Genomic DNA, 18,344 nt, shown 5'->3' with positions numbered 1-18,344 from the left:
TGTATTGGGAGGATCAATTGTTCTATCACAGCTCCGTTACGGAATAAGAAATGCAAAGCATTTGAAGAAAATCAGGCTATGATAGACAGAGACCACAGCACAGTGCTGTGTGACAAAGCGGTAATGGAAAGCCAAGAATCAAATGGACGCTCATGGGAGGGAGGGGTACGAGGACCAGCTATTGCCACAGTCCCGCGTCTCGAAAGCATTTGCATTCTTGGCTGATGCTCCCAATGCCTGAAGGGTCAAAAACATTTTCCCGGGGTTTCAGGGTTTATGCTCAATTTAACCTTCCCCCCCGAAAGAAAAGGAAAAAAGACTTTTCCCTTTTTTCAATGTCACCTTATGTCTACTGCAGTGCGCGGTGCGGTAGACGGGGTGCTGCACGCTGAACACCAGCATCCCTTCTTGGTGGCAGATGGTACAATATTGACTGCTATCCACTGTCTATCATAAGCGTTTTGAGTGCTCCTGGCTGGCCTCGGTTGAGGTCGCCGGGGGCGCCTGGGTAAAATGGGAATGAATGTACTCCGTGTCATTCCCGGCAGATGGTCAGACGACTGGTAATATTTTCATCAGAGCAACTGGAGGGCTGAAGCTCCATCAGCCTCCCTTTCATGTCTAACAAAAGATTGTCTTCTCTGGACTAGATCATAAGCAGGCATGGAGCTGCTCTCTCTCCGCCACCTTTAATGTCCTGCCTGGGACTATCATGGCAGCTGGAGGCTTCCTCCCGCATTTTCTCACTAAAAACTCAGTGTTTCTTATTCCTGCATACTTTTATACGTCATCCACAACATGGGGGACACTGCCACGTAGTCCCAGAAGGTTGGGGGGAGTCGGGAAGTCAATGGGTAGTGGTTTGCAGGTGCCACCCTGTCAGAATGGGCATGCACTATCATTTCTGCGGGATCTCTGGGCTCTGACACGGACGGCGTTTGCTCCTGCGTTCTCTGTACCACTTTACCCAATTCTAGGCATTGACTGGGGGACTTATCCTATTTTTTTTTTAGTCGACCAAAAGAAAAAAAAAACTAAAAAAGAAAGGAAAAATTGGGGGGGACCGGGGGGGGGGAGGGTGGTTTTTTTTTCTATTTGGGTTTTTTTCCATGGGTCCACCCCCCCGGCCAACCTCAGCGAGGCCAGCCAGGAGCACCCATGACAGCAGCAGACTGTACAGAAGGACTGATAACCGTCATCTCATCGCCAATTTACAATGGCATGGTAGACGGTGCAATAGGGATGGTAACCGTCTCTGCTACCTTGCAAAGGCAAATGAATGTTGCTGTGTAGCACTGACGTACTGTGTCAGTACTTCAGTGCTACACAGTACAAATACGGTGACAGTGACAAAAGGCAAAACGGGTTCCATGGTTGCCATGCTATGGCGTCTGCCAGGGCAATCCAGGGAAAAAGGGAGCGAAATGATTGCCTGCCGTTGCTTTCACAGAGGAAGGATTGAGTGACGACATTTACCCAGAAACACCTGCAACACTGTTTTTGCATTGCGATCTCAACCCAGAATTCCAATGGGCGGGGGAGACTGTGGGAACTATGGGATAGCTACAGGATAGCTACCACAGTGCAACGCTCCAGAAATCGACACTAGCCTCGGTACATGGATGCATACTGCCAAATTAATGTGCTTAGTGTGGCCACGTGCACTCGACTTTATACAATCTGTTTTACACAACCGGTTTACGTAAAATCGGAATAATCCCATAGTGCAGACATACCCTTAGAGTGTTCACAACCACAGCACAAAAATACTGGGTAAAGCACAGCTTCTTGTGGGTACAAGTGTTTGTTTCTTCCCCCACTATATTGCTAAGGCAAACATACGGTTGCCAATTTTGGTTGGACATATTCCTGGGGGTTTCATCACATGACATAATCTTTAATTTCTGGAAGCTCCAGAACAATCCTGGAAGTTTGGCAACCCTGGTACAATAGAGTTTACCAAACGAATTGTTCCTCTTAAAATATGACTAGCGCCATTTTATTGCACTAACAGTTTAATCTCTTTTAAAAAATATCTTTTGAAACATCACACTTCTTTTCATTTATCTACCAAAAAGTAACAATCAGTATAGTCGGAAAAGTGAATATAGAATACCATGGGAGGTCTGCTATTTAGTTTCTCTTCATGATTTATTCTCCTTCCATGATAAATATGCAGAGTTTAAAAGTAAAAAAATAATTTTGTCTAATTGTCAGGGATATGAAATAAACAACAGGATCTAAAAATCCAGCTGAGTACTTTTTCTGTCTCATGTCATTACCAGTAATAAAGATTCTGCATTTGGAATTTAGCTGCTCATTCTGTTGACAGTGAGACTTAAATTTACAGCTCTTTATATTGGTGTCCTGGTCAGAGCTAAGTACATTGTCAGTGCTTAAATAATTTATTAACTAAACCCAAGGTTAATTTATTAAAATAGACTCCAGGGTCCTCTCCTGTAGCTGTGCAACAAAGCTAAGAGGAATAAACACTTCCTTGCACAAGAAGTTGGCAGCTGTGAATCATAAAATATGAAGGAAACATATACAGAATAAGAATGAATGATTTTTACACATTTACTTTTTTGACCATGATGGCATTTTAACTTCTCCCGTTATTAGGGAAATTGCAGTCTTGAATGTTTTCCAGCTCTGAATGTTAACAACCACACCCCCTCTTTTTACCTTCCAGTGATATTTAGTAAGGTTAGTTTAATGAAATTAACAGGGAAGTAACAGTTCATAAGACAAAGTAAATCCTCATTTGATATCTCTGTAACAGACTCATTCAATTCGGTTCTTCAGGTTCCTATATTCCAGAAGTATACCCTCTCTATCATGGGTCTTAATAATCTTTGCTGAAATCTAAGAGATCTTGACTTCTTAAACTACATTTATTGAGGAGTGAACAGAAAGACAAAGAAAGTACATCAGGTTACAAAAACATTTCCTTTATGAAATTTCACTAAATATTTTTTCCTTTATTTTTCAGTAGATCTCGTACTTTATCACTTGCACATATTTCAGGTATTTGTTAAAATAACTATTTCTCAGTATGTTGTACCCTTTTTCATCATCCTTTGTCTATTTATTTGCCTATCTTTACATTGTGAGTAACTCAGGGCAGAGATCGTGCATTCTTTTTGTTTGGATAACACCAGTACATTGTGAATCTACTGGAAATAGTAAATAAAAATTATTAAAAAACCAATACCACTCTATCTCCCCCATAGTTTAACACATGGGACATCAATCTCTAGAATCTAAAAAAGGGGCAATATAATATGCTGAAATAATGTTGTCTCTTTGGAATTACCATCTATAAATTGTCCAAACTTCTTAATATTCATTTTTTAATTTTGCTTAAACAATAGAGGGGAGGGATAGCTCAGTGGTTTGAGCATTGGCCTGCTAAACCCAGGGTTGTGAGTTCAATCCTTGAGGGGGCCACTTAGGGATCTGGAGCAAAAATCAGTACTTGGTCCTGCTAGTGAAGGCAGGGGTCTGGACTCAATGACCCTCCAGGGTCCCTTCTAGTTCTGAGATAGGTATATCTCCATATATTTATTTCATAGTAAATGTGGGTTAAAGTTCTTATTTTGACGTGAATCTTTCACAGTTGTGACAGAAACTCTAAAATATAACATAATTGTGGTAGTGTATTAGATTCAGGAAATGAAAGCAACTTAAAATAGAAAACTGACCAGCTAGTTTCATTGTCCAAGCTGAGTGAAAGGCAAAAAGAAAACAAAATGCATGAAGGGTGAAAAGTAACTTTGAGTTTTAAAATTCTTTCAGTTGTAATAACTCTGAAATTCAATAATGAAAGAAGAGATTGTTTGGAATATATTTATCTTCATAACAGTTTTAAAACTGTTGCCCTTCACCCTTTTTTCCCCTTTCCTGACCAAAATTTGTAGTAAGAAAGAAATGAATTCCTCGTACACAAGACTGAGCTGGATCTCTTATTTCACTCTGAGAATATGGCTGCAGAGAGCAATGCGCTTGATCCTGTTTTTGGGTATATTAACACATATATACATGGATTTTTGTAAAATTGGTTATGCAGCTAATTTTCTGCCACCTCAAGCAATGTGAAGTCCTTCTTATAGGATGGCAGCAAGCTCTAAAGGTAGACTCAATATAAACACTTCTTACCTGTGACCCTTTCTTGCTGCCTGGCAGGTTAATTATGAGAGTTTTTCCTCTGATTCCACATACAGGTCTGAAAAGAAAGAGAAACGGTGAAATGTATGCAAGTGCCATCTTTCATGGGAAACCCCCATCATGAAAGGGCAATTATAACTGGTCACCAGTGCCTGCCAGTTCAGTTTGCCTGCTCTCAAAATGCCTCATGGTCACATTCTAATCAAGGGTTGAATTAGGACAGGGGTTGAAATGTGCTCAGAAGAAACAGGACCAGAAGCAGCATCAGGTAAGGCAGAAAATCAGATTTCCACATTTGATCAAGTGTAATATAAAGACATTGATTGGGCCAGAGCCCCATTTGACATAAATCTGTTTAGTGACATTAACTTCATTGTTTAGCTACATCAGATAAGGATCTGGCATATTTGCTCAAATCTTTTGGTTTGTGTACAACTTGAGTAATGGTTCCAGAAAATTATTTTGACTAGGAGCTAAAAATAACAACAGATCACTCCAAGTTCCATTTGTTCTATTTTATGTTTTTTAATTACAGTATAAGAAAAGAACAAAAGGAAATAATAATAATTCTCATATATAAAAATGTAATCAGGAGGACTGTTAGTACAGCACCCTGGATAGAATGGTGGTATATTCATTTCAAACCTAAAGGGCAATTTTCAAATCTTATTCTCCCCATGAGTCTGCTTTGCACTCCCAAGAGGCATATTCAGCAGGGAAAAAGCCAAGACGAAGTGATGATCTGCAGCAGAGAATTTGAGATTAGAGCCTATCACATCAGCATGGAAGATCAAAAATGAATGCTACTACTATTGCTAAGCAGTTATGTCGATGACTTCACATTTTCAAAGAGCTTCACAACTTTAACCATTTATTCCTTTGGCACCCCAGATTACAGCTCCATTTCAAAGATGGGGGAAAAAGGAAAAGAGATAAGTGATTTGCAAAAAGACAAAGAAAAAGTTGGTTTCCGGACCTCAGAACCAGCCTGGATCAGGCTCTCAATCCTGTTCTCAGACAATGTCTCTACCGTACAATATAAAATATGGTATATATAATAAATATTACTTTTATATTTCAATACCACATTCGGTATGTCTACGCTGCATTGTAATCCTGGGTCTGTGGGACCAGTGCTTGTGGACTTGGTGTTTCCAAGCTCATGCTTGAAAAAACCTGGGTTTACAGTTGCTGGACCTGGGTCTCACAACTGTGCTAATGCATCCATATTGCAGAATGCAGACCTTCTGACTTGGATCTGTGGCTTGAGTTGTGTCCACACTGCAAAATGACAAGGCTCGGATGTGAGTCTCAGCAGAACTCAGGATCCAATCCCCAGGTGGGTCCTGGGACCAGAGTCCTGAGTGCTTGCTGACCCAAGCCAGACAGATTGTGTGTGGACAGTAGGGGGAGTTGGGCTAAAAACTGAGACTAAGCCTGGGTTTACAATGCAGTGCACACATACCTCTAGATGCCTGAAGTCAGGATTGAGGTCCTGTAGTGTATCTCTTTGCAGAAAGAGGTAGGCAGAATACCTACCCCTAAGAAAACAAGTGATATATAAAGGGAAGAAGAGATGAATACATCAAAATATATGTAGGTAATTATATACAATGTACAATTTCTTCTTAAAAACATATCCTGCATTATATCTATATCTATTCATTAGATATTCCTAACTGTCCCAAACCCTAACTATCATTTACAGGTGAACATTTGTAGGCGTTTATGTCAAAAGTGGGTTCCTAGAGGTATTTGAAAAAGGAGGGTAGTGGTCTTAAGGATCAGTTCAGGAAGGATGTCCCATGTGTAAGTGGTGTCATGCAAGAAAGTGATATGATGTTTTGGGCAGTAGGTAAGTGGGTGGTCAACAAGGACATTATTAGTAAAGCAAGGGAACTACTCACATGAGTTATCATTCATGTTTGTACATATTTACAGGATCAGCCCCTAAATTCAAAATTTTACCCACAGGCATCTATGAGAAGAGACAGTGAATACATCATAGGATGGAGTTTGCCTTGACACTAAAAGTAAAGAAACATCGTGAGCCTTGCACAAATGATGCCCCAGATGTACATCTGTAGCCCAATACAAAGTCTATTAGCATCACCAGAGTGCACTACAACCTATGGGACCATGAAGCGTTATCAGGAGAGGTTTTCTCCCAGAACTCAGCTGAAGAACATTCAGTGAAAACCAAGAGAAGAGGGAGAAAAGTTGCAAGTCCAAGAAGGTATCTGCCCTTCACCAGGCAATCCCAACATAGTGCAAATCAGTCTACTAGCAATTTAGATGCAATGACGTTATGTATTTGTGGCATAATCTGTCCTTATTTATGCATTAGGGAATCCTATCAGATATGAACAGATGCATATTTTCCTCATGACTTCATTTCAATATAATAAAGTGCCATGGGGTATCCTGAGAGTCCTTTCCAACCTCAGTTACTGACTACAGCTGATCTAGGTCTTCTTAACCACCACTGTGCTGTATTATATATTACATTTACAATCATTGCCAGCTTCCCCACTAGCTGCTGAGGAAGGGAACAGTAGCAGCAGCCAGTCCTGTTTACTTTTGTCTTCCTCTCCTCCCAGCACTTTCATCCTGTTTACTTATATAGTCCTAGCTTCTGGATATTTCTGTCCAACTAGCCTCTCAGCTGTCTCTTCTCTCATTTAATTGGTTTTAGAGTAGCAGCCTTGTTAGCCTGAATCTGCAAAAAGAACAGGAGTACTTGTAGCACCTTAGAGACTAACAAATTTATTTGAGCATAAGCTTTTGTGGGCTACAGCCCACTTCATCAGGTGCATAGAATGGAACACATGCTAAGAAGATATATATATACATATGGACAACATGAAAAAGTGGAAGTAGTCATACCAACTGTAAGAGGATAATTAATTAAGATGAGCTATTATCAGCAGGAGAAAAAAAACACACTTTTGTAGTGATAATCAAGATGGCCCATTTTAGACTGTTGACAAGAAGGTCTGGGGATACTTAATATGGTGAAATAGATTCAATATGTGTAATGACCTAGCCACTCCCAGTGAATTAATAATTTGCAAAGAATTTATGCCACAAGTTTTGCTTTTTTCTATTTGTTAAATATTTGAGAAGAGATTGAAAATTTCTTGTAATTTTAGATTACATTGTTTACAAATTATATTTATTGTATGGCTTGATATGCAACATCTTAATTTTTCAGCTACACAGCCAGGTTGAGATTGGCTTCTCTCCAGAGTGTATAAATCTTGTTTCTCTTCTCCGACTGAAAAATTGAATTTTGGTATAAATGCTTTCAAAAAGTAAATCTAAGTGAGTACTCAAGCGTGTGAACCTAAAGTTCACTTCCTACAGACATTCATACTAGTAAAACTGTTTTGCAGGGATGTCTGCAGAAAACAAAGACAAAAGGGGCATGAAAACAGCAAAAGCCAACTCATGTAAAAAAAAGTAGGTGAATTGTATTGACTGCCTGATTGCAGCACTTACCCAGCTCTGAACATTGTTCATTAAAAAGATTGGACATATGATGTTTGCTTTTTACAATTTAGTTGTCTAAAATGTTAGAGTGGTAGCTAAAGGGCAAAAGTGAAGCCACCGAGAAAACTGCACACTGTAAATGCACCAGGAGTCTGGTGGCCCCTTATAGACTAACAGATTTATTTGGACATAAGCTTTCATGACTAAAAAAACACTTCTTCAGATGCATATGACGAAGTGTTTTTTTAGCCACGAAAGCTTATGCCCAAATAAATCTGTTACTATTTAAGGTACCACTGGACTCCTCCTTGTTTTTGGGGATACAGACTAACACAGCTACACCCGATACTATCTCCAAAATGGAAGCACATAGTCAACCAATATGTGAGTAGTTTTAATTGTTCCTGTCATTAAGAATCACTGCTGTAGGCCCTGCGTCAGGACAGCCCTTACATGTTGTTCTGAATAGGCATGCTTTCTTGAATCAGCGCCATAGGGAGGAGTTTGCCTGTTCTTCTCTTTAGTAAAACATTTAAAAAAAAATACAATTATTAGATGTTGCCATGGAGTCATAAGAGTACCTCCCAATTTTATATAGCAAACAAGTTTTTAGTGAAAATCCTAGGGTGTGGTGGGAGGGAGCAAAAACCAAACACGCCTAGGTTTAAGCATCATTCTGGAAAAAATAAGGTGTCAGAATTTTTTAGCAAATGAAAAGGTAAGCCACAGAAAACAAGAGGAGGAAGAGGAAAATATATTTCTTCGTGGGATGTTACTGAACATTTAGAGCCAAGGACCATAGCTGATTTATGAGGGAGGGCATTTCCCTGGCTTTCTTCCTACACAAATAATTCACTGTCTTAAAGGCACTTCGAGGCTGTACTGCATTTTCTGGCAGGGTTACAAATTTCCTACTGACAGGTGTCAAAATGTTCAGCATTAAAGGGCACAGTAGCTTTTCAGAGCCTCAAAATTAGCCTTTCATGTCATTACTAACTTGACCCACAGAGAACACGAGACTTGCTGTGCAGTTCAAATGTGTTTTATCTTATAGTCTCTGTACTGCCTCATGTATTAGCATATTTCAGGTGCAATATTGCTCAGTTTAGAAATCTCTTCCAAGGGAACTGAGTAACAGCTTAAGATTACTAGATATCTTGCAAAGAATCAAGTGGCTATTTGTCCACTTGACAACGTGAATTGCATGTTTAACAAGAGATGACAATATTTCCTTCCTCATCCCTTTTCCCTTCCTAGTCTGTTACAGGAAATGGCATGGCATGAAAAATGAAGATTACATTGTGCATGTAAAATTACAGTATTGTCAACTCTTGCATTTTTTCATCAATGACAGCATTTTGGGTGGAGGTGGCGCCAGTCTTACAATGAGCGAGAAAATATCCAGCCCTCCTTGAGCAGTGATTCTCAACCTGCAGCCCAACCATCACACTGTTGCTGCCCATGTGATATCCTCAGGGCCACACAGGTAGTGTATATATGTATATGCCATATATGCAGCTCTCTATGTGTTATGTGAGCTGCATCCACATCATATACAGGATGCATGCCACAGCAGTAGATTTTAGAGGGCTTCCAAACAATAAGCCATACATCTCTACCTAGCAAGGCCTAGGTGGGATACAATGTATAACAAAACCCCACATCACGCAGGAAATTTAAATTGTTGTGGACTCATTCCTTTCGTGCACATAACTCTTTCTACAACCTCAGTTTCATGATTCTTGAATTTTGATCTAAATAATTTCAACAATGAAAGTGAGATGACCAACACTGCCAACCTCACAAGTTCAAAAGCAGACTAAAGCAGCAGGCAGCAAGAACTGCAGTGGCCTCTATTGGTGACAAGTGGAACAGCAGCCCAGATCTGGACATCAATTCCAGCTCAGCCTGAAGTCCTGAGCTACCCATAATTTCCAGTGAGACCACGCAATGCAAATTAAAGTGCTCCAAAATTGCTGGACCACAAAAATACTGTGATAGTTGGCAACTCTAAAGCATACCAAATTTCTACGGATACTTGGTTGTTTTGGGGATAAATGAGTAATATCCCTCAACGAGGCACACTTGAAACATATGCAGTGGGCTACAGGCTACCTTCAGCTGCATGAAAAGGATAGCAAACTGTTGCAAAAAAGGAGACACGCTGAGGAGGGGATGTCCTGATACTGGGACTAGAATCTAGTGGTGGAGCTGGGGTGGACGGGTGAGTGAGAAGAAACAGCAGTACCGAGGATTGACTGGAAGCTGTAGGGAAGGGAGAGACAAATCATATGAGAGCTATGGAGGTCCGAGACAAGCTGGAGAAGGAGAATGGGAATAACCAAATCAGGGTAGGGAGAATTGTAACTGCTTGGACAAGGAAATGGACTGGGATGAGAAGTCTCAGTGGAGACTGGGACTGTGTATGTACCTAGCCAATAATATTTGGAGACTACCTACACAAAATCCTAACCCAGATGTTGGGACATTTTTTCCCCAACTAAATGAAGTTTTTTAGTGTCCCTGTTTGGATGCTGATTTTATATGGTCCTGGTTTAGGGTGACCATACATCCCGTTTTGGCCAGGAGAAGTCTCCTTTTTCAGCTCTGCCCCAGCCGTTCCTATTTTTTTCACCAAAACTGGGCGTTTGGTCCAGCTGCAAGGCAGAGTGGAGAGTGGTAGCTGCTGCCTGGGGGTCAGCTGAAGGCAGCACTGCCCACCAGCAGCACCGGATAAATTTGCTGCTGGTGGGCAGCACTATCTTCAGAACTGACCCCCACATGTGGCCCAGAGCTCGGGCGCTCAGCCCCATCTGTGAGCGGTGTGGAAGGGTTGTTCTGGTGAGCCTTGTGCACAGTGGAGGGGGAGGAGGGGAGGATGAACGATATCCATTGAAATGGTACGTGGTAAAACTGTGTCCCTGCAAAGTGATCTGAATCTCAGAAGGTTGGGGGGAAGTGACTTAGAAGCAGGAAGGATGCCCCAGGAATTCCAATAAGGCACTGCAGGAATGGATACGGAACTGGGGCCCAATTATGCTGACTCCACTAAGTTCTCTCTCTTGACCTAGTTCTGTACCCATTTTCATGGCAAGTTTGAGAGGATGTCCCCAAAGATACCCAGCCAAGAATAGCAGATGACATCAGTCTCAGTTGTTTTGTTGACAATACCAAAGTTGATGGTACCAGGGAACTTCAATCCAGGGCTCAAGCTCTATCTTTGGTACCCAAGAAATTCTGAGAGGGCTCTGATAAGGGGTGACAATGGTCTGAGACCTTTTTGCTGGAAGATGAGCTCTTTTTAGCTCTCAATGGCCAAGCTGGAGTTTTATCTGTATTGCTCTGCATCAACCTTCCAAGTTCAGGGGCAGATCTCAAGGCACACACTATAAGAAAGTCCCACAGCCTCACCTCTCTAGATTGTTCAGTCCTATTTTTGAAGGATCTCACATCTGGCACTCTTCTCTCTCCCAGACACTTTAAGAACTAGGAATGAGGACTGCTAACAGGCATTGTTACTCTGAAGATGGAATAGTGCTTAAAACTGGGTGACTTCAGCATGTTGAAGCCCTGGTACCAAGCTACTGCTCAGAACAGAAACCAAGACAAATTTTAAGTAAATTATTCTAAATGGGACAACAATAGTACTAGCTAACTAACAATTATATACAAAGAACTATACACAACTAGAAAAATAATTCTTGATAGAGGTAAAAACTCTGTGAGCAAGAGCACATGTGAGGCTCCAACTACCAGCCCTGGGTGGTGAGAAGAACTGAAAGTGACTCCCTCTTTATAACCTTGGCTGGGGGTGCAAGGAGGATCAGAGTGAATTCACTGCCCCAATGGGCATTACTATGGCATCAGTGCACAAAGTATGCATGTATTTAATGTGGAATAGACGTTAATCACTCGAAGAAGAATGGGCTTTTGGTATAAAGGTGGAGGCTGAACTGACTTAGGGGCCCTCTGTTGATCCGCAGATTAACATAAGACTGTTACTAAGGCCATGGCTACACTGGCGTTTAACAGAGCTGCAACTTTCTCACTCAGGGGTGTGAAAAAAACACCCCCCCTGAGCGCTGCAAGATACAGCGCTGTGAAGTGCCAGTGTAAACAGTGCGGCAGTGCTGGGAGCTGCAAGCTAATCCCCATGAGGAGGCAGAGTAAGTGCAGTGCTGGGAGAGCTCTTTCCCAGCGCTGGCACTGCGACCACACTTGCACTTCAAATTCGAGTGTAGTCATAGCCTAAGATGGAAAAACCCTGCTGCAAGAGTTGAAGGACTGGAGACATACCAGGGTCTCGATGTGGAAGATAGTAACACCTGGTAAGCCTAAACCGTGTGCAGACTGTATATTGTTTTACTCTATGTTTTCCCTGCAATGCTTTTGTAAATAAATGTACTGTGCTTTTGAAAGCTGGCTGGTCATCAGTAAAGACTGTCATAGACCCTTAAGACAGCAGAATGGGAGGTTCTGCTAAAACAGAACGGGATGAGCACAATGAATGACAGGGGGACTGCAAGACTAAATCCTCGGCCTGGAGGGAGAGGGATGCGGGTTCTGACCCGCAGAGAGGTGATGGCTGGGATGCCCTTGAGAAAATCACACAGGGGACCAAGAATGCAGTTAACCCTGGAATTGACAAGAGGCATCTCAAATTGGGCACCCAGAATTAGTGTATACCTTTTAACTTCATTTCAATATGGCTCAGTTCCCCATCTGTAAAATGAGGATAATAATACCCCTTTATCTCACAAGTACTGTGAAAATAAATTCATTATTTGTGAAAAACTCAGATACAATAGCAATGAGAACCCCTAAAAAGCCCATGAAGAAATTAATCATTTTGTGTTCGGAGCAGGGTTTGAATAGTGTGCGGTACGGCCTGGGGCTATACACTGAATAAGGAAAAAACAAAAAAATAAATAGTTGTTCATTAGGTGATCATCCTTTATTGTGTCCACTGAATGAACCTGGGTCAGCTGAAAAAAATAGTATGTGATCATGTAATTAATGACTGTATCATCATAATGCATACACACAAGGGAGCCAAATTAAGGTTGCATACACAACCTTAATTCTGGCATCTTCTAACTTCTGAGTGCTTGATTTTGCAACCTTTATATTCTTTTAATATCATTTTTTTCTGTGTAGTAATATTAAAGGAAAACTGCAGATGAATTTTAGGGGGGAAACATTGAAAAACCTAATATGACTGCAAATAATGTTATCTTAGTGTAAAACATTTTGATGAAAAAATTATTTTTGGATTTCAACATTCCCTACACAGTGCTGGAGAGCCAAACCCAATCATGCTAGTGGATGAGAATCAGAGTATGAAAGTGACTAGACCCAAAGTGAAATTAAACAGTCTAGTTTCACAGTCCAAGCTGAGTCAAAGAAAGAAAACATTACATTGTAAAAACTAACCTTGATATTTAAAATGATCCATCTTAATAATCCCATGCGTCACAAGTAACTCAAGGAAATATTTTTAAACAAAGAATATAATTCTTATATTGACAGTAGTCCAGGGGCTTGTAAAATTCTGTGCACAATTTCACAGCTTCTCTGTATTAATGTGAACCACTGCATGCTTTTTAGATTCTGCCTTAATTTATGTTCTTTCACTGAGCAAGATTCTTTGTATGGAGAAGCTTTATAAATTATTCCTGATATATATTCATATTACAGTTTTGCCAACCCCAAGACTTCAAAAATCCTCAGTCAGGACCCAAAGAATCATGAGACTGACTTAAAAATATTTTTTTTATTTGCCTTCTGGCTTTTGATCCTTTAGAGTACACATTGCCAAGCTTTCCTCTACAACCATGAAGTCTAGAAACTTTTATTTTTAAAAATGAAAGCTCAGATTCTGACATAATCATACGATTATGAGGACGAGATTCCAGAAAACAACAAATATTGCAAGACTTGCAATAAAACTGCAAGAGCTAGCAACAGTTCATTTAAATAGGCAATTAAACACATTGGGAGCAGGCCAGTAAATGAGAAGATACAGTGATAGACTAGCACACAGGAACAGCAAGTTACCCAGTGGAGCTCCTGCTTGGCAATCTACTTCGTTCCTCATTTATAGATATGGAAAAAAAGACTTAAAACTCTGCTGATCTTCTTTTCCATGAGACAACTACACCATAATAATCATATCTTACATTTATTTAGCATCGCAAAGGATCCCAAGTAGGAATCACTTTTTACATGGTACTTAAATGCAGCCAGGTCTAGGGTGGAATTCCGTAGCTAATTAACAGTACATGGAACCATTACACTACAGTTTATAAGGGAACATGAAAAATAATACCATAGCCAGTCGGAATGAGAAAGAATTATTTAGAATTGGCCAGAACATGACTTTAAACATTTGTTATTATACAAAACAGTGCCATGCAATTCTTTATTTACAAAAATGGTGAGCATCTTTGTGCTTCCTAGCATAATGCTGGAGCATTTGTGCAGCACTAACACATAAGAAAATGACCTACTGATTCACTAATACAATTTTCTGCAGCACCTGTGGTTTTCCTGAGACTTGATGGTGTACTTAGCCTGGAGTTAATCTAGCTGGGAACTAGAGGGGCTAAGAGAAACCATTTGCTGCCTCAAAGGGTTGGTGTGTCTTTTGGCAGACCTGGGGCATCAGTGCCTGTAACCAGTATCAGCAACCAAGCCAAAGTTAAGTATTGTAGCATGTGAAAGTAGCATGTAAAAAGTGATTCCTACTTAGGATCCTTTGCGATGCTATCTAAATGTAAGGTATGATTATTATGGTGTAGTTGTAAAGAAGTGTACCAACTGCATGGACATTCTATTAATGTTTTGGAAAAGGTCTAATTTCAAAGGCGTGTATAATAAATCTCTGTTTCTCAAGATAATGTGAAAGACTTTAAGATCAATGTCCCAGTCAATTTCCTGCTTGTCTGCTAATTTCAGTATTTAGTGCTTGAATTGAGGGCGGAGGGGGAGAGGAAGGAAGGAGTTGAGGGGGAATTGTCTGGAGCAAGAGAGAATTGGTATTCTCTTTGAAACAATGAAGTACAATAATTGTATTTGAGACGCCGAGAGATGTGTTAGTACAGAAGGGGCATTCCACTCTTCTCCCCCACAACACTTGGGAATGGCTGAAGTTAAGGGACACTTTCTCCTCTTCCACTCCATGTACACAGGAGAAAGGACAGCATGATGCGTTCTCTCTGATCAACATTAAACATTATATCTCTGCTTTTAGCCATGTTGTCCACGTGACTCACCAAAGCCTGACAAGCTGTCAAAGTCAGCCCCACTGTAATTCCCACCTTACTGGTCAGAGCTGACAACAAAGGAGCTAAATTATCCCCTTCCTCTGCTGAAATCCATGTGTATCCAAAAAAAGAAAATTATTTCTCCCAACAATATACAACAACAGATATAACAGATATGGAAATGAAAACACTGAGTGCAGTGGACAGAATCTAATTATGCTAATATCGTGTTGCCTTTTCGGATACCCACAATGGGACAAAGGTTGAAATGGAAACTCTCAAATCACTTGAGCCCTCACAATTGCAAGCATCTGAGTAAGAATTATCCTCAGATTTTAAAATCACTTTATTATTCATGATTACAATACTTGTTTTATCCATCACTGTAACTGAGAATTAAATAAAATAAAAACCATTGCAGCCATTGTTTCTGAGTTACCCTGACATATTTTTGCTTTGCTGTTTCAGAGACATATAAACAGCAATCACATGTTAACTAAGGCTTTGTCTACACCACACAGCTTTTAGCAACAAGGCTGTGCTGCTAAAAGCCAACCAGTATAGCTGCTGTTTGTCAGCAGGAGAAAGTTCTCCTGCAGACAAAAAACTTCCACCCCCCAAGAGTGGCACCAGTGCTTTTCGTCTGTAAAAGGTAAAACTTTTGTCACTCAGGTGTGCGTGTGTTTCTTAAGATCCCTGAATGACAAAAGCTTTGCCAGTGAAGTTACAGTGTAGACAAAGCCTAACAAAAACTTGTTGATTCTACTAAAGCTCTGCCATTATAGAAAAAGATCAGCCACGATACTGAAAACCTCAGGAGAATAAATGGTAAAGCCTATGTTTCTTTTAGGGCACACATGCAAACATATGATTGTGGGAGAAGTTGTTGTTTGAAGGAAAACACCAACAGGGAAAGAAAAATTATCAAGCATCAGATAGTAAATTCCAAAATTTAATAGTTAAATGACTAAAAACTAAGCACATGTGACAGTGCCACTTTTAACTTTCTGTATTCTCATACAGATGTTCTTTGCTTATGCTGGAACATGCTGGATTGTCAAAATAATACTTCTAAATTTATTGTACTAAAGGAAGTGCTTTGGTGCTTTACAAGCTACATATACAGGAATTACTTCACTCATCGCTGAAATGCAACTGCACTGGGTTGGAATCAAGCAGCTGATTAACAATACAGTTTGGAACAGGATGTACAGGAGGATACATTAACCAGCAGAAACTGCAGGGGGAATTTAAGAAGGCAGAATGCAACTACCAGACATGGAATTTGGCCACCCATCTGGGCTTGAGACCCCTTATTCTTAAGATATGTGCCAAGCAAGAGTTCTTTTCTGTGCAGTCATTCCACCACCTTGAATATTGCTAGGGAAAAAGTTCACTTTGTATTTTGTTGGTAACATTCTTACCTAGAGAGCATGCCCAGAGGAGTAACATTAAGTGATCCCATCAGCATTGCCAGGGCCATCCCTGGGGCCTCTCGCTCTATTACTTCTTTAGTGGCCTGTAATCAAAGATTAAACAGCAGACTGAGTGAAAACAACAAAAAGAAATGAAAAGAAATGTGAAACTAACTAAAGTTTGTATAAGAACATTCCCCTTTTTTCTTAAATGTGATCAGCATGAACGTTTCAGCTGTGAGTGTTACAAACTCAGAGCGGAGACAGTCAGCTTTCTTGAGGTCTTCCCCTCTTGCAATATAGAAGATGCCTATGACAAAGACTGGATTCTGAAAGTCATCCCCTAAAGAATATTTTCTTGCTCGTGTAAATAAAATAAACATAACATGGAAAATACAAAATCACTGTTAGATTCAGTGAAACAAATTATTGTAAGAATACTGAAAGCCTTGTGCTCTGGGACCTTCATGTTTGCAGGGACTATTAAATTCCACTGCATGAATAATGACAACTTCCTCTATTAGGAATCAAATAGCATTTGGCAACTAAGCAAGAAGACTAGTTCTAAATGCCCCCTCATTATCGTCATGTGAATTTTCCTATTGGCTTTTTTCAGGGGAAGTATAAAGCAATCTGAACAGGAGCAGGGAAAAGAACCTGCTAAATGAAGCCCATGTAGCTAGCAGACAAACAGGAAAAATAGTGAAAATGAAAATGATAATGGCCAGGGGATGGCAGAAAGCTGCAGCCTTCCCTATCAATTACATCAGCAAAGTGGTGGTTTCAAACAAGCCAGTGGCATTTGTTCACAGGCAGCCCATATGTATTAGGCATCAGAGGATAGTGGCACAGTCACAACATTTTCACAATGTTTTGCATGTAAGGAAATTGGTGAGAAATTATTTTTAAGGGACATGCATACTTTTCTGCTGCCACTTCATAACTCAGGATTTGTCACATAGGATTAGATTTATCTATTCCAGTTTCTAACATCTAGCACAGGCCAATACCTGATACTTCCAAAGAAGTTTCCTTTCTCTCATTCCTTATACGTGGGGGATAAAAACCTCCTGATCCTTCCAGAGACCAGTTTATGATCTGAATCATGTTACTGGATTATCCTTTTCTTACCATAAATAGTTATGAATATTACTAACTCTCACAAAATGATCAAACCCATTTTTGAAAATGCAACCAAACTTCTTTGTGCAGTGATCAGTAGAAGGGACAAGAACGAAAGAAACTCCTTGTTAGGAAGGTCATTGTCAATATACTAAATATTCTTTGCATAATACTTTGCATTTTGACACATTGAAAGAATTAAAATAAAAAATAATAGGCAAACGATTGCATGGAAAAGTAATATATTACAAATCAATTACATTTACCCAGGACATTTCATTGAGAAGCAGCAGACCCCAAATTGCTTTGTAGGCTGTGGGCTCAAATCTCTCTTTAAGTCCCATAAGAGAACATGTTACAGGGCAAACCCTAAAAAAAAGAATATGCCTACTGCATATTGCTTACGCAACAGGCATTACCACTAGCAACATCTTCCAAAGGTAAATATAATGCCAACACACATAACATATAACCACAAAGAAAAGACCCCAATCTCTCATCAAGATGCAAACTGGTATTTGCACTCAGTCCTGGAAACTAGAAGCTTAGGCTTATGCTGAACTAAAGAATTTGAATGCAGTAATAGAAAAAGACGGTTACTTACCTTTGTAACTGTTGTTCTTCGAGATGTGTTGCTCATATCCATTCCAGTTAGGTGTGCGTACGCCACGCGCACGTTCGTCAGAAAACTTTTTACCCTAGCAACACTTGGCGGGTCGGCTGGGCGCCCCCTGGAGTGGCGCCGCTATGGCACCAGATATATACCCCAGCCGACCCGGCCACCCTTCAATTCCTTCTTGCCGGCTACTCCGACAGTGGGGAAGGAGGGTGGGTTTGGAATGGATATGAGCAACACATCTCGAAGAACAACAGTTACAAAGGT

The 18,344-nt window shown here is 40.3% G+C and overlaps 1 protein-coding gene across 28 annotated transcripts in view; it reads right to left on the bottom strand.

Moving 5' to 3' along the window:
• GPHN (gephyrin) overlaps positions 1-18,344 on the bottom strand; it is a 648,985-nt gene that overhangs the window by 233,704 nt on the left and 396,937 nt on the right. For all 28 annotated transcript variants that reach the window (XM_075065364.1, XM_075065351.1, XM_075065350.1 and 25 more), the window contains 2 exons: positions 16,349-16,443; positions 4,159-4,225 (listed from right to left, as the gene is read on the bottom strand). In XM_075065364.1, coding sequence (XP_074921465.1) covers positions 4,159-4,225; positions 16,349-16,443 — 162 coding nt within the window. The remainder of the gene's footprint in view (positions 1-4,158; positions 4,226-16,348; positions 16,444-18,344) is intronic.

Source organism: Chelonoidis abingdonii, chromosome 4 (assembly GCF_003597395.2).
Source record: "Chelonoidis abingdonii isolate Lonesome George chromosome 4, CheloAbing_2.0, whole genome shotgun sequence".
Taxonomy (NCBI): domain Eukaryota; kingdom Metazoa; phylum Chordata; order Testudines; family Testudinidae; genus Chelonoidis; species Chelonoidis abingdonii.
Note: the sequence above shows the minus strand (reverse complement) of the source record. Positions and strands in the feature narration are given on the sequence as shown.